General features: G+C 37.0%; 1 protein-coding gene across 3 annotated transcripts in view; it reads right to left on the bottom strand.

The window, feature by feature from the left end:
* Positions 1–1,252: 1,252 nt before the first annotated feature.
* Positions 1,253–12,822, bottom strand: part of LOC108363722 (uncharacterized) — a 70,237-nt gene continuing 58,667 nt past the window's right edge. Inside the window, exons 3-6 of one of the 3 annotated variants that reach the window (XM_017617173.1) lie at positions 2,250–2,464; positions 1,714–2,073; positions 1,484–1,651; positions 1,253–1,407 (exon numbers count right to left, since the gene is read on the bottom strand). In XM_017617173.1, coding sequence (XP_017472662.1) covers positions 1,513–1,651; positions 1,714–2,073; positions 2,250–2,464 — 714 coding nt within the window. In that variant the 3' untranslated portion in view covers positions 1,253–1,407; positions 1,484–1,512. Of the gene's footprint in view, positions 1,408–1,466; positions 1,652–1,713; positions 2,074–2,249; positions 2,465–12,822 lie in introns of all 3 variants that reach the window. The other 2 variants (XM_017617171.1, XM_017617172.1) reach the window with 2 other exon arrangements.

Raw genomic sequence — 12,822 nt, 5'->3', positions numbered from 1 at the left:
CAGTTCATACTGCATCCTCCGGTGGACAAAGCCAAGCGTCGACTGACCAGAACGCTGCACAAACTGCCAACAAACTGTGCCCCCCTTGCTTTCACTTGCGGTGAAGTTCAGGTGGCCATCGGGAAGGCGAAAGCCTCCAAAGCCATGGGTCCCGACGGAATATGCATGCTGATGCTGAAAAATTTGGGTCCTGCGGGGGTAGCGTACCTAACGGAGGTCCTCAATTTGTCAATGGCCACTCTCATCATCCCAGACATCTGGAAGGTGGGGAGAGTGGTCCCACTGCTCAAACCGGGGAAACCTGCGAACAAAGGAGATTCTTATCGTCCGATAACACTCCTTTCCCCGGTAGCGAAGACACTCGAGGCCTTGCTACTCCCGTACTTCACAAACCACTTGACCCCAGCGAAGCATCAGCATGGTTTCCGTAAAGTGCACAGTACAACAACAGCACTTAACGCCATAAACACTCAGATAACTCGTGGCCTTAACCGAAACCGTCCCTGCATGTTGGAATGTGTATATGCACGTAAGCATGTATGTATGTTATTAGAGAGAAATTTTAGCTGAATGCCTTTGCAAATATAATGCGTTCAATAAGATTCAAAGAACAACCTAAAATAAGAGTCCGTGTGTCGTAATTTATGAGGCCGATAAGAGCCTCAAAAAGAGGCTGAAATGATTCATATATGAAATGAGCCGTACATGAGGCCAATAAGAGTCCAATATGACTCATATTGAGGCTCATTTGATGTATGAATTTAAGCGCATATAAGTCGACCTCCGGAGGAAGGGAAACACCCTCATATCGGACTCATGCGTAAGTGCTCATAGCATAAGTGCTCCGAAATAGGACTACTTAAACAGCCCTATCGCCAATTCCATGTGAATAAATTGTTCCCATAATTTAACATGCAAAACAAAAACAAATTGGGAAAAATTTGTTTTTGTTTTGCTCGATAATTTTTGGGAATAATTGTTCATGTGAAATTCGCGATAGGCCCGATTGACTCATTTATGACTCCAAATGTTTGCTGGGGTGGGACGTGACATTCGTACGACTTAAAAAAAAGTGTGCGATTGGAACACTGGTGTCGGGAAAATTGATGAAAAGGAGGTCATAATGGACGTGACAAAAACCGAAATGGTTTCGGAGTACATGTAAAAATAAGCACAATTCGGCGAATCGTGTGAGGTTTTCCTATCTTAGACATTCTTTAAATAAAGTCATATTATGGACCATTACAACTAATATTTAATCAAAAGGAATTCGTTGTTGGTTTTATTTTGAAGTAAATTGTGATAACGGGCGTGTCATATTCTCCCTCATACAATATTTTTACTAATAATACATATACAATTAACTTTATTTTTTTATTTTTTTAGTTCTCTCCACCGTTTTGCCTTCTGAAATTTAGAGTTATAAAAAGTTATTTAAAGTTATAAAGCCGTTTGAACTCATTTACTTGCATTTTCGGCTTACATTTTGGTGGAAACATCCATATGTATATATCACTTGTACGGATCCATCAATGTTGCGATTTGTTTTTGAATGTAGGAATGGATTTCTTGCTGATCATTTATAGCACTTCCTGCGGCAAGTATCTCGACTTTTAGGGTATCAGCTTGCTTTCCTAAAACCTCTATTTCTCTGAGAGATAAAACATGCTAATTTGTTAAAACAATAAATGTATTGAATATGTATGTACATACTTGGTCTTATACATTATTTTTTTATGTCGGTCTCGTTTTTCCTCATTATATTGAGCGTGTTCGAGTTTAATCTTCTCCTTCAAGGTTTCAACAGCTTTTTGTTGTCGAATAACCTTTTGCGATTTTTTATACTTTTCTTTTTCATAATTTGCAGCCTTGGTTTCAGTTCTTATAAGTTTCTTAGTAGTTTCCTTGAAACTCTCTACAAAATCTGATGATAGTACTTCTGCGGCGAATTCAACAGATTTTAAAAGCTCCAGTAATTTATTATTGTCCACAATATGCGTCTTCAAATTGCTTTCAGCGTTTCGAGTTTGTTGTTCGCTTTCGGAAATATACTCATGTAGTTTAGTTAGCTGCCTAAGTGATAGATAGGTAAAATTAGCATGAAGATGATGTTATTGCAAATAAAAGGTTATCAAGGGTAAATTTATGAGCTTAATACAAAAACGATGTAGCAACGAACAAATAAATAGGTTTCCAAATAAAACGGTAATAACGCAATTCAAAGTTTAGGTAAAGAATTCCCAAATTACGTTTGCAATTCTTGTCCCTGCTCTTCGGGCACAATTAGCCTTCTTAAAATTCGTATTTGCCCTTTAAGTTCGTCTATTTTTAATTTTAGGTCTTTTATAGCATCCTCCATCTGTTGTGATTGCCCCATCCGATGTTTTATTTGGGAGTTAAGGGATTTTAGCTCGTTTTTTTGTAGTGGAACTTGTTTGGAAAAGTAGGTCACCTCTTCATGTATCTGAAACCAGAAGTTGAAAAAATTAGTGCTCAATCCGTAACTACTATGGATTTAACATTTTTTAGTAATACAAAAATTTATATATTTAGAAAGAAGTTCAATTGGGCATTTTTTTGCGTTACGGACGTTCCATGCGGAGGCACTTTTTTCATAATAAAAACAATAATAGGCTTTGGATCAGAACATTTTTTTAGCCATTCTTCCAACACAAGTAAAAATATTTCCCCTTAAAGTTGCCGTTCGGACGCTCCTAAAAACAACCTCATATTAGATACAGACAGATTTCTGCTCATCTATCGAAGTGATCAAAACGTGATACATGGGTCGTTGATAGACAAATGAAAAGGCTTAACCACTAAGTTATTAGCTTTGTTTCATAACAGATATTTATCCAAAAGTTCAGCTGTAAAGCGTTTCTTGACCCAAAAAACTAGCAGAAACTAGCAGCTTTCCAAATTAATAAACAAAAATTCGCGCCAAATATTTTCAATAGTAGAATACATCGATCAGCTGTTTACTTGTTAGTTTCTGCTAGTTTTCTGTTTCTTTGCTATTTATTTTTCCCCCTCACTGTGAACGTAAATCCCCAGCCAGCAAAAAATCCGAAAACGGAAAAAAAGTCGATGAAAACCAGATTTTTGTCCGTTTACCGATTCCATTACCGGATACTTTAATGATCCGTTTTCCCACTAGTGTGCGGCAGAAACGTATGTACAGAAAAGTACCGAAAATGGTGGTAAAAAGGATACGTTTTCGGCTGTTTTTTCTGAAATTTGTCTGATTGAATTTTCCGTTCAATACGCTTTCCTTCTGCACTTCACAGAAACTTTTTCATGGTTCAAAAGAAATAAAATAAAATTAGGAAGCGCCTGACGGAATTCGAACCCGGCACTTTCTGGAAGCTAACAAATAGCGGCACACTCTGCATGCTCCGCCACTGCCGACTACGCATGCATGCTTTCATATGTTTAGCTTGAGCAAATAAAATGCAATTATTGCTTTCAAATGACATCATCTTTTTCGAACGTTTTCCGGATACGAAAATTGATGATAACTGGTACGAGTTTTTTGTATGCGTTTTCGGATACGGAAAATTGAACTAAACTGCACTGTCGGCAAAATTTACGCTTCTTTGCTGGCTGGGTCTCTCAACTTTCCCATTCTTCTTCATCCTGATAATTATCTGCTAGAAAAGAAAAGAAACAAAGCCAAATTTAACTTTCTACAGACGTGTAGTGGTGGTCAAAACACAGGTAAAAAATGTTCGGACGTTCCCGTTGGGACGTTACAATTATCCCAGTGAATAAAAATGATAACGTTAAAGAACTCAACACACCGCTTACGTTTTTTATTCCAATATAGGTTTTGGTCTAGACGGATGTATACATGTATACTAGGCTGGGTCGATTTTGTATGGGGGAAAATAAAAGGCATTTGACCGTATTGTAATAGTAATATTATGATGTCTTAGTTCTAAGCCAATTGTTATTGGCCAAGAAAGATTAATTTAAAGCTTATCTTTAGCCCGCGTAATTGAATCAAAGTGTATGAATTTTGAAAATGAAACTTTGGCTTGTAATATATATGGAATGCGTTAATAGTTATAAACAGGAAGATATATCAAATTAAGGGTTATTAAATTTAGTACCTCACATGCATTTATCATTTTTCAATAAGTCTACAAATTGTCAAGGTATTAAAATAAAAAATAAGAAAACTATAATTTTCCCTTATGAATTTTCAATTCTTCATTACTTCAGCAACCAAGTGAAAAATACAAAAAAGTGAGACGAGATTTATTTCAAAGGTTATAATGCTTTCGGATGTTTATATAATATTAAAATTACCATGGACTTGGTCACGCCGATTTGGTCAGTTTTCAAGATCGTGGTGAATGAAGTCAAACATGTATTGTCAAAGATTAAAAATCGTTTGATAAGTTAATAGAAGTTGCAAGCATAAATATAAGTATTTACATACATTAACATTATACAATTAGGGTGAGAAACGCCCATTTGAAGTCCATTTTTCGTGGTTTCTAAATTTGCCGTTATATGAAAGTAGGGGACGTGCAACAAGTGTTTACATAAATATTTTAGTTAATTCCATTATGTGAAAAAGTAACTGTAGGTAGGTAAATGCAATAGTCTTTAACATATCCTGGAAAATCCTTTTGAGGACTCTGCAATTGGACGATATTGCTTTGCATTCAGCTTGAACGAAAAAAGTCACTTCCTGGCATACTTTTCTGTAAGCCGGTTCTTTCATTTAAAGGTTATTTATAAAATTGAAGAGAATTTTTTTTTAGAAAAAAACTGGAGATCCACTTAAGTTTTTCGATATAACTTTGGTAAATGTTACTCGATCGGCACGTAATAATTACCAAATTGAAGGCGAGACTTGCTATTACTGATTTATGATAATAATATGATGAAAATCATTCAGATTATAAACAAATTATTTTAAAATAAAAAAATGTTGAACAAATTTTTTTGTCATTTTCCTATATTTGCAATTATTATATTGTATGCATAAACATAAGTAAACTAATTAGTGTTTCTAGAAGTTGTGCCTGTTCAGTGCTTCCATACTCACTTTCATAAACAAAATTTTTTCCACGATGATGGAAAATAATGGCTTTTCTATTAGAGCTACCGAAATTGCTCCTAAATTTGCAAAAATTCGCAAACTAGCTAATATTAAAAAAAAATTAGAATATTTGGAACCAGCGACCTAAATGCACGCCAGCAATATTAATGCTGTTCTTTACATCTTTTGACTATAGGCCAGTGCAATTATCAAGAGAACAATTAAAATTTTATTGAAAAGAGATAACTTTGAGATTAACGACAAGCTAAAGGGCTGCAAGAAATGATATTTGACTTTATCTTTTACGTTAACGGACTCATTATCTAATAATATGCCCCAAACCTTTTTTCTGAACCCAGAATTTTTAACAAAAATTGGTCTTATTCGACTAGTGTGCTTGGCGGTCGATGCGAGTGCTCTCACAATTAAAATAAAATACTAATATTTTGCAGGCTGGTTGTTGACTTCATGATACAATATACTTTCACTATTACCAAGGGATTTGAGAAAAATTAGATTTTCGACCCGCCCTAATGTATACTATTTGCCAGAGATATTATGAACACATTAATTACATCGCTAACCTTTTCAATGAAAATTTTTCTTCAAATCTGTGTTGTTTATGAATGCCGTTTAACGTCATTGGGTTTCAGATCAACTTCATTTAAATATGCCAAACAAGTAGCAACACTGTTGCTTGCTCTTTGAAATTGTTGTTGCATTTGTTTGTTTACATTTTGCACTGAACAGCGGATTGTTCTTTGCAAGATTGATAAAGCAACCTATCTTTTAATCTTGGTTGTTTCGTACAAATACAGGGTTCCATATCTCATATTTAAATAGCCAATATTGGCCATTTAAGTGCAGATTAAATGTATCATCTGAAAATGAATTTTTAAAGTTAATCAACAATCTCTACTTAAATAGGCCATCTGAAATTGTGCCTTAGGCCCATTGGCAGAACAGAAGGTTATCTGTATAACTCAAAGTTTACCGATTATACCATTTTCCCACGACATCCTGAATTACTTTGTTCGCTCCCTCAATTACGACCGCGAATTACCCCATTCCCACGGGCACATTCTTAATTCGATTTGACAGTTCTCTGTATCTGTGTTTTGTTTTTGTTTTTTTCGCTGCAAAATTTAAGTTCTTCCTAAAAATTTATAAGTTTCCATAATGAATTTGGGATATACACATTTATAAACTGAACTTTCCGTACTCAGAAAAAATGCAAGTTTTGATTTGTGAGCTAGTTTCGATAAATTTCCGATAAAAATCAGAGACGGCACTGATTTGTTCGTAATTCGCATGGTAATGGGATCTGAACTACGAACAAATGAGGTATTTCGCTCTCAAAATTTTGTATAGCGAATTACGTAATTCGAAGGATAATTGGAGTACGAATTACGAATGAGAGAGCGAACTACGTAATTGGGATGCCGTGGGAAACCCTTATTAGACTGATAAGTTTTCTTGCACAGCAGTAGGTTAGGCATTACTTCAGAGCTAAAAATATAAATAAATACCTCAGCAATCTTCGAAGATTAACTTGCTAACTCTATGCAATTAATGCTAAATCAAGCCAGACGACTTCGTGTGAAAGACGTCCAACCTGGCAGTATTTACGGTCAGAACGCAATCTGAGGTTGGGGATGGCAATAGGAACAGGGGATGGGGATGGCATCGAAAACACGAAGGCGGGCAAGAGCAGCCTGACCACGCATGGTTTTGTGTGGAATCATACCTCGTTCAGCTTTGGAGAAGATGCGTGATGAAGTGCGGAAGAGATATGGACCACGAGAAGGATTAACATTACAGCGTTTATGCAAGTGTCAGGAAGCCTGGCTAAATAAATTCCCACGAACTCTATTCTGTTGAAATTAATATCTAATATTATTATTTATATAAAAAAAAAATTAGAAAGTCACGTAATTGAAATTATGATTTAATAATGTTGAACGCTCGGCAAATGATGAACGCATGTCAAGAGTTGCCATATGTTTACAGTCGGCCACTCCTGTCTATACAAGCGTCTTCGCTATTAATTGTCTTCGTCATCGGTACTTACGCCACCCTAGTTAATTTGTTCGTCGAGAGCTGGCAGATTGCACCACGGTCGAAGCTTATCTGAAGCGTATATAGACGTGTAATGACGTTGTTTGCGTGAAGTCTGGAAGATCAGTTATGACGTATCGATCTCGACCAAGGGCTTTGCTAATAACGAAGGGGCCTTTGTAACGTGGCTCCAACTTTCGTGATTCGCCCGTGCTGGCTGGTTCGTTCTCGACTAAGACCAAGTCACCGACTTTGTATTGCGTTGGCGTAGTATGTTTTTGGTCGAAACGTATTTTGGCCTTCTCTCGTTGTTGCGTAACTCGATCCGCGGCGGTGTGTCGTAGATCACTGATATCAACGTCTTGTGAGTTACAGTCGTGTAGAATCGTTGTTAGTTTGTTTTTAAGTATATCGCGCGGCTTGAATGAATACACCAACTCATATGGGGTTTGACCTGTCGTTTGGTTGCGCGTTGTGTTGATAACCCATTGGATATCACGTAGTTTGTCGTCCCATTTCTTATCTGATTGCGTCGTCGTTCGGAGCATGCTTAACAAAGATCTGTTAGTTCGTTCGGCGTGACAGCGTTTTGAATATGCTTAATGTCGTAGTCTTTACAGTATCTAGCAAATTCTTTGGATGTGAACGATGTTCCACGATCCGTTACGAAGCGTTGAGGGACTCCAATGTAGCTGATTACTTCATCAAGGACTGCTAGCACGTGTTTAGTCGCAGTACTATTGACAGCGCAAATTATCGTAAATTTGGTGAACGAATCAACCAAGACCAATATGTGCTCGTTCCTACGGGAACTTTTCGGAAAAGGTCCAAGATGATCTAAATGGATCGTTTTTAATGGAATGGGCTCCATGTCGTCGTAGTTGTATACTCCTTCTTTCTTTCCTGTCGGGATTTTATTGCAGGCACAATCGATGCAAGATTGATGTATGCCTTTACAAAATTTCGCATTCGTGGGAACCAAAGGAAGTTCTGGATACGGTCGATCGTCTTATCAACACCTAGATGTCCGGCCTTATCATGACTGTCATAAACCACGCGCCATCGAAGTGCTTTAGGAACAACCCAAAGTTTCTTTTTGTGGACGATACGATACAACCTGTCTTTCTTGACGTTGTACTCCTTCACTGAAGAGTCGTCCACGTTTACCTTTTCGATGATATTTTTGATACGTTCGTCGCTTAACTGCATCGCAAAAAGCCAATCGTCATTTGTAATATTCGTTTTGAATATGCGTAATGAGGCTGTCTCAACTTCAGAGCCGCACTCAACTGGAGCTCGGCTTAGCGCATCTACGTGCTCCATTCGTCTTCCGGCACGATGTTCAATAACGATGTCATAGTCTTGGACTTTCAGCCACCATCTGGCTATTCGTGGTATAAGTTCGCGTTTTTGCATCACAGTGCTAATCGCGTTGCAATCTGTGACTACCTTTACTCGCTTACCATAAACATAATATCGCATACGTTCAAGAGCTTCCTCAATCGCTAACGTCTCCAATTCATAGCCATGGTACGTTCTTTCATCGTCGCTAGTTGATCGGCTATAGTAGAGTACGCGTTTCCAAGCACGGCTGCTAATCCAATTGTACTGGCATCAGTATGAATTTCATGCTCTGCGCTCGCGTTGTACGATACCATTACAGGTTGAGATGTGAGTATGCCTTTAAGACGATTAAAAGCTATCTCTTGTTCATTTGCCCAATGAAATTCGCTGCCTTTTCGTAAAAGTTTTCTTAACGGTTCAGATAAAATAGCATAACCCGGAACAAACCGTCGGAAATAACCGCTAAGTCCTAAAAATTGGCGGACTTCATGAACGTTAGTTGGCGTTTTAAATTGCTCAACTACAATCGTTTGTCGTAACCCTGGTTGAATACCACCAGAACCAAGACAATATCCCAAAAATTCAATTTTAGTTTTGAGGAATTCGCATTTTTTAATATTAAGCGTTAAATTTAACTCGCACATTGAAGCTGTTCGTGTTCGCTCTCGTTCCTACATACGTTCATTGTCATTAGCTGATATTTGTTGTGTTGTCATCGGTGTTTGTTGCATCGGAGTTTGTATGTCTGTTCGCTGCGGCTGTGCAACAGGCACCTGCGCTACAGCAATAGCACTCATCATTGTGTTCATCATCGCTCGTAGTTGGTCTAATTGATCTTGAATTGTTCCGCTCTCATTCGGCGGTTCTTCTATTTCAACAATTTCGTCTGTACCTATGAATTCACTTAGCCTTTGAATGAGCTCTGCTTTTGAGCCTGTTGTTGGCAAATTATTTTGGCGTAGAATAGACTTTAATTGCTCCACCTTCAGACTCACAATCTTTATCTTATTATCAACCATTGTTGAAGCACTCGCGTTATTTACTTTTTTTACGTTTGTAATGTTAGTCGTCACTTCGAAATATGCGTTTTCTTTTTTCCGTATTTGTTCATAAATGTCCGTTTTCACATTACTCGTTTGCGTTCATTCGTACGTTCTTATGAAAACCGAACCGATTATCACCATTTACACAATTATTAATGACCCCGCTTCTGAAACTGTCAGGAAGCCTGGCTAAATAAATTCACACGAACTCTATTCTGTTGAAATTAATATTTAATATGATGATTTATATAAAAAAAAAATTTAGAAAGTCAAGTAATTGAAATTATGATTTAATGTTGAGTCGCCGAATCGTCGCGTTAGCTTCGTGCTCGTTGTCGTACCAAACGTTGACTGATCCAAAAATGTTGAACGCTCGGCAAATGATGAACGCATGTCAAGAGTTGCCATATGTTTACACAAGTAAGCCAAGTAGTTGATTTTGTTCTTGTAGAAGTGCCTGGAGAAATTCAACTCTTCAAAACGCACAACAGCTACTTTACCATCTTGCAGCAGGTATTTGGCAATAACGGAGGCCAAGCGACTACGGCCATCAATAGATAACAATATATTTGACAAACCAGTCATGTTATAGAACCGCAGTTAGTTTTTTTGTTTGCATTTGAAGTTTTATATTAAAAATTTTCGTTGAAATCCGAATGATAAATTAAATTTTTCCGCCATATCTTCTACCAATGTACTTTCTCGTTCCGTAATTTTCGCCAAATCAATAAAAATCTTAAGCTGGCCTTTGCGTAAATTTTGACAATAATTCAGTCAAAATTATTTAATATAATAATAGACTGGTGCTGACTAAGTTAGGCGACATTTTGACCATTTTTTGCTATTTTTCTTTTATCTATTTAATGTTTTCAACAATTTTTATTGGGCTTGAGGCCGTTTTTAATGAAAAGCTTATTGTGGAAAGGCAACAATAATTTGAAAAAATGCTAGAAGTGATAGCTATTTCAGAAATCACCATTTTTCCTCATCAGACTTCTTTCAGTAGGATTCGAACCGACGATCCCACTGACTCAGTCAGTTGCCTACGCACTGTGCTAGGTTTGCCTTTTGAATCCTTGTTGCCTTTTTCCACTGTTTCATTTCGTTAAGTCAACTACAATCAAGCGTAGCTATTCCAGTACTATTTAAACTTGATCATGTGGTTGTTGGTAGAGTCCGACCGATTCCAGTTTTTTTTCAGGTACCGATGCCGATGCCAATTAATCGGCTTATGGGGAAAGAATCGGCCGATGCCGATGCCGATTCCGTAAAAAATTACAAACAAATGTATTAATTCATAAAAACAGTTTATTTAACGTAGTTAACAAAACAAAAGAAACAAATAATTGAATTAATTGGCTTGTTATGCAATATTACATACACATGTTGGTGAGATTATTATGTACATATATCACATTTATGTACATTACATAAAACCCTTTTTTATAGTGCTTAGCAAGAAATAGGAACATAAAATTTCATTTCGGTTTGTACTCAAATACACTCTTGCACTCAATGCATAAGAACTTAAATGCTAGGCATGTACATACATATGTACGTCTTTAAATTAATAGTCAAAGTTGAATAATTTAATATTGTAATGCAAAAATAGAAGCTTATTGGCGTTTTCTCCGAGTAAATTGGTATGCCTATCGTTATAGAGCTGACCCGCAGCACTGAAAAGCTGTTCACTCGCAACGCTTGACGCCGGAGCTGACAGATATTTGGTAGCTATTTTTTTCAAGAGAAAATATGGACTCTGATGCCAATATTCAAAAATATTACTATCCCGAGGAATACGTTGCTCATTAAAATAGGAATCAAGCTGTTTTTTTAATTGTGATATACAGTATATTTTGCTTTGCTGCCTCTATGCTTAAGTGCACATTTAAGATACCTACCCCAAAATGCGCATCAAAAGCATTATTTTTAACATTTATAAGGAAACTGCTCCGATAGATGCATTCAACATACCTGCACATTGGCGATACCTGCCTTAAAAATTGTGCGACTAGTGTCAATTATCAATGAAAGTATTACGTTTACCTGCACTGGGCCTTCAATTACCTAATTTTACAACCTTTTGTTTATTTTGCTCGCGGTAAAAATTACGCTTGCAGTAATTTCTACATGGTAAGTGCTCCGCCAATATTTGGTTTCATAGGGATTCGGATACCTTCCTCANTGCACACGTAGACTCATAAGACAGATCAAGAGTTGCTTGGTAAAACGGCTTTAATACTGATATTACATTAGATATATCCGCCCATTCACTAACAGACAATATTTCTATAGAACCACGTTCTGCTATATATAAATTAATGGCAGCCTTCTGCTCGTATAATCTACTTAACATCAAATATGTACTATTCCATCTGCAAACAACATCTTGTATTAGTGAATGATTAGGCAAATCAAGTGTTTCTTGGCATTTTTTAAGTAGCGACATGCCTGCTCACTTCTCTTAAAATGTCCCACAATTTTTCGGCATTTGTGTGATATATCTTGAATATTTTTCGGGTATGTGCCGTACACCCAAACCATTTAATATTACCCAACTTCATTGCTGCTCTCATATTTGCAGCATTGTCAGTTACCGCCAAATGAATTTTTGACCGAATGTTGTATTCTTCTATAACTTTGTTTAAATCAGCAAAAATATTTTGAGCGGTATGATCAGTTTCCAGAACGCTAGCTGCCAAAATAACTTTTAGCCTACGAGGCCCTTCTATGAAATGTGCTGTAAAACTGAGCAAGGAGCATGATTTGGTGGAGTTGCTCCAGATATCAGTTGTGAAACTGATCCATTCCGCATTTGCTATGAGATAAGTAACTTTGTGCTTTATCTTATCGTAGGTTGCTGGCATCAACGTAGTCCGGAAAAACTTTTCGCTCTTTTTGCGATATCTGCTATCGCCGCTTGGATCACAAATGTTTAACCTATTAAACGCATTACCTTCAACTATATTGTAGGGCAGCATATCGACAATAATTAAATCCATTATGGATTTGTCGATTCGCAAGGTCACTGGATGATCGTCTGGGTAACAATATCCACTTTTCCTCTGGAGTAAGCTCGGCAGCGTTTCTTGGAGTGTGCTGGAAGTTGGATCCGTCTTTTTTTGCTTTTTCACTCCTGCTAAAAATTCATCCTGCTCTTTAAGGTAAATTTTCCACTCATTTTTGTGAGCTGTCTGCAAATGTTTTTTGATGTTGGCTGTTGTTTGTCGCCTCTTATTTACGTTACCAAGAGATATTGCCTTTGAACATATTTCACACTTTGCTGTGCTCGAATTTCTTTGGAAAAACTTCCAAATAGGGTTT

The sequence above is a fragment of the Rhagoletis zephyria genome, unplaced genomic scaffold, assembly GCF_001687245.7.
Source record: "Rhagoletis zephyria isolate East Lansing unplaced genomic scaffold, Rhagoletis_zephyria_1.1 Rzeph_scaffold_01350, whole genome shotgun sequence".
NCBI lineage: Eukaryota > Metazoa > Arthropoda > Insecta > Diptera > Tephritidae > Rhagoletis > Rhagoletis zephyria.
This window is presented reverse-complemented; position numbering and strand designations above follow the sequence as displayed.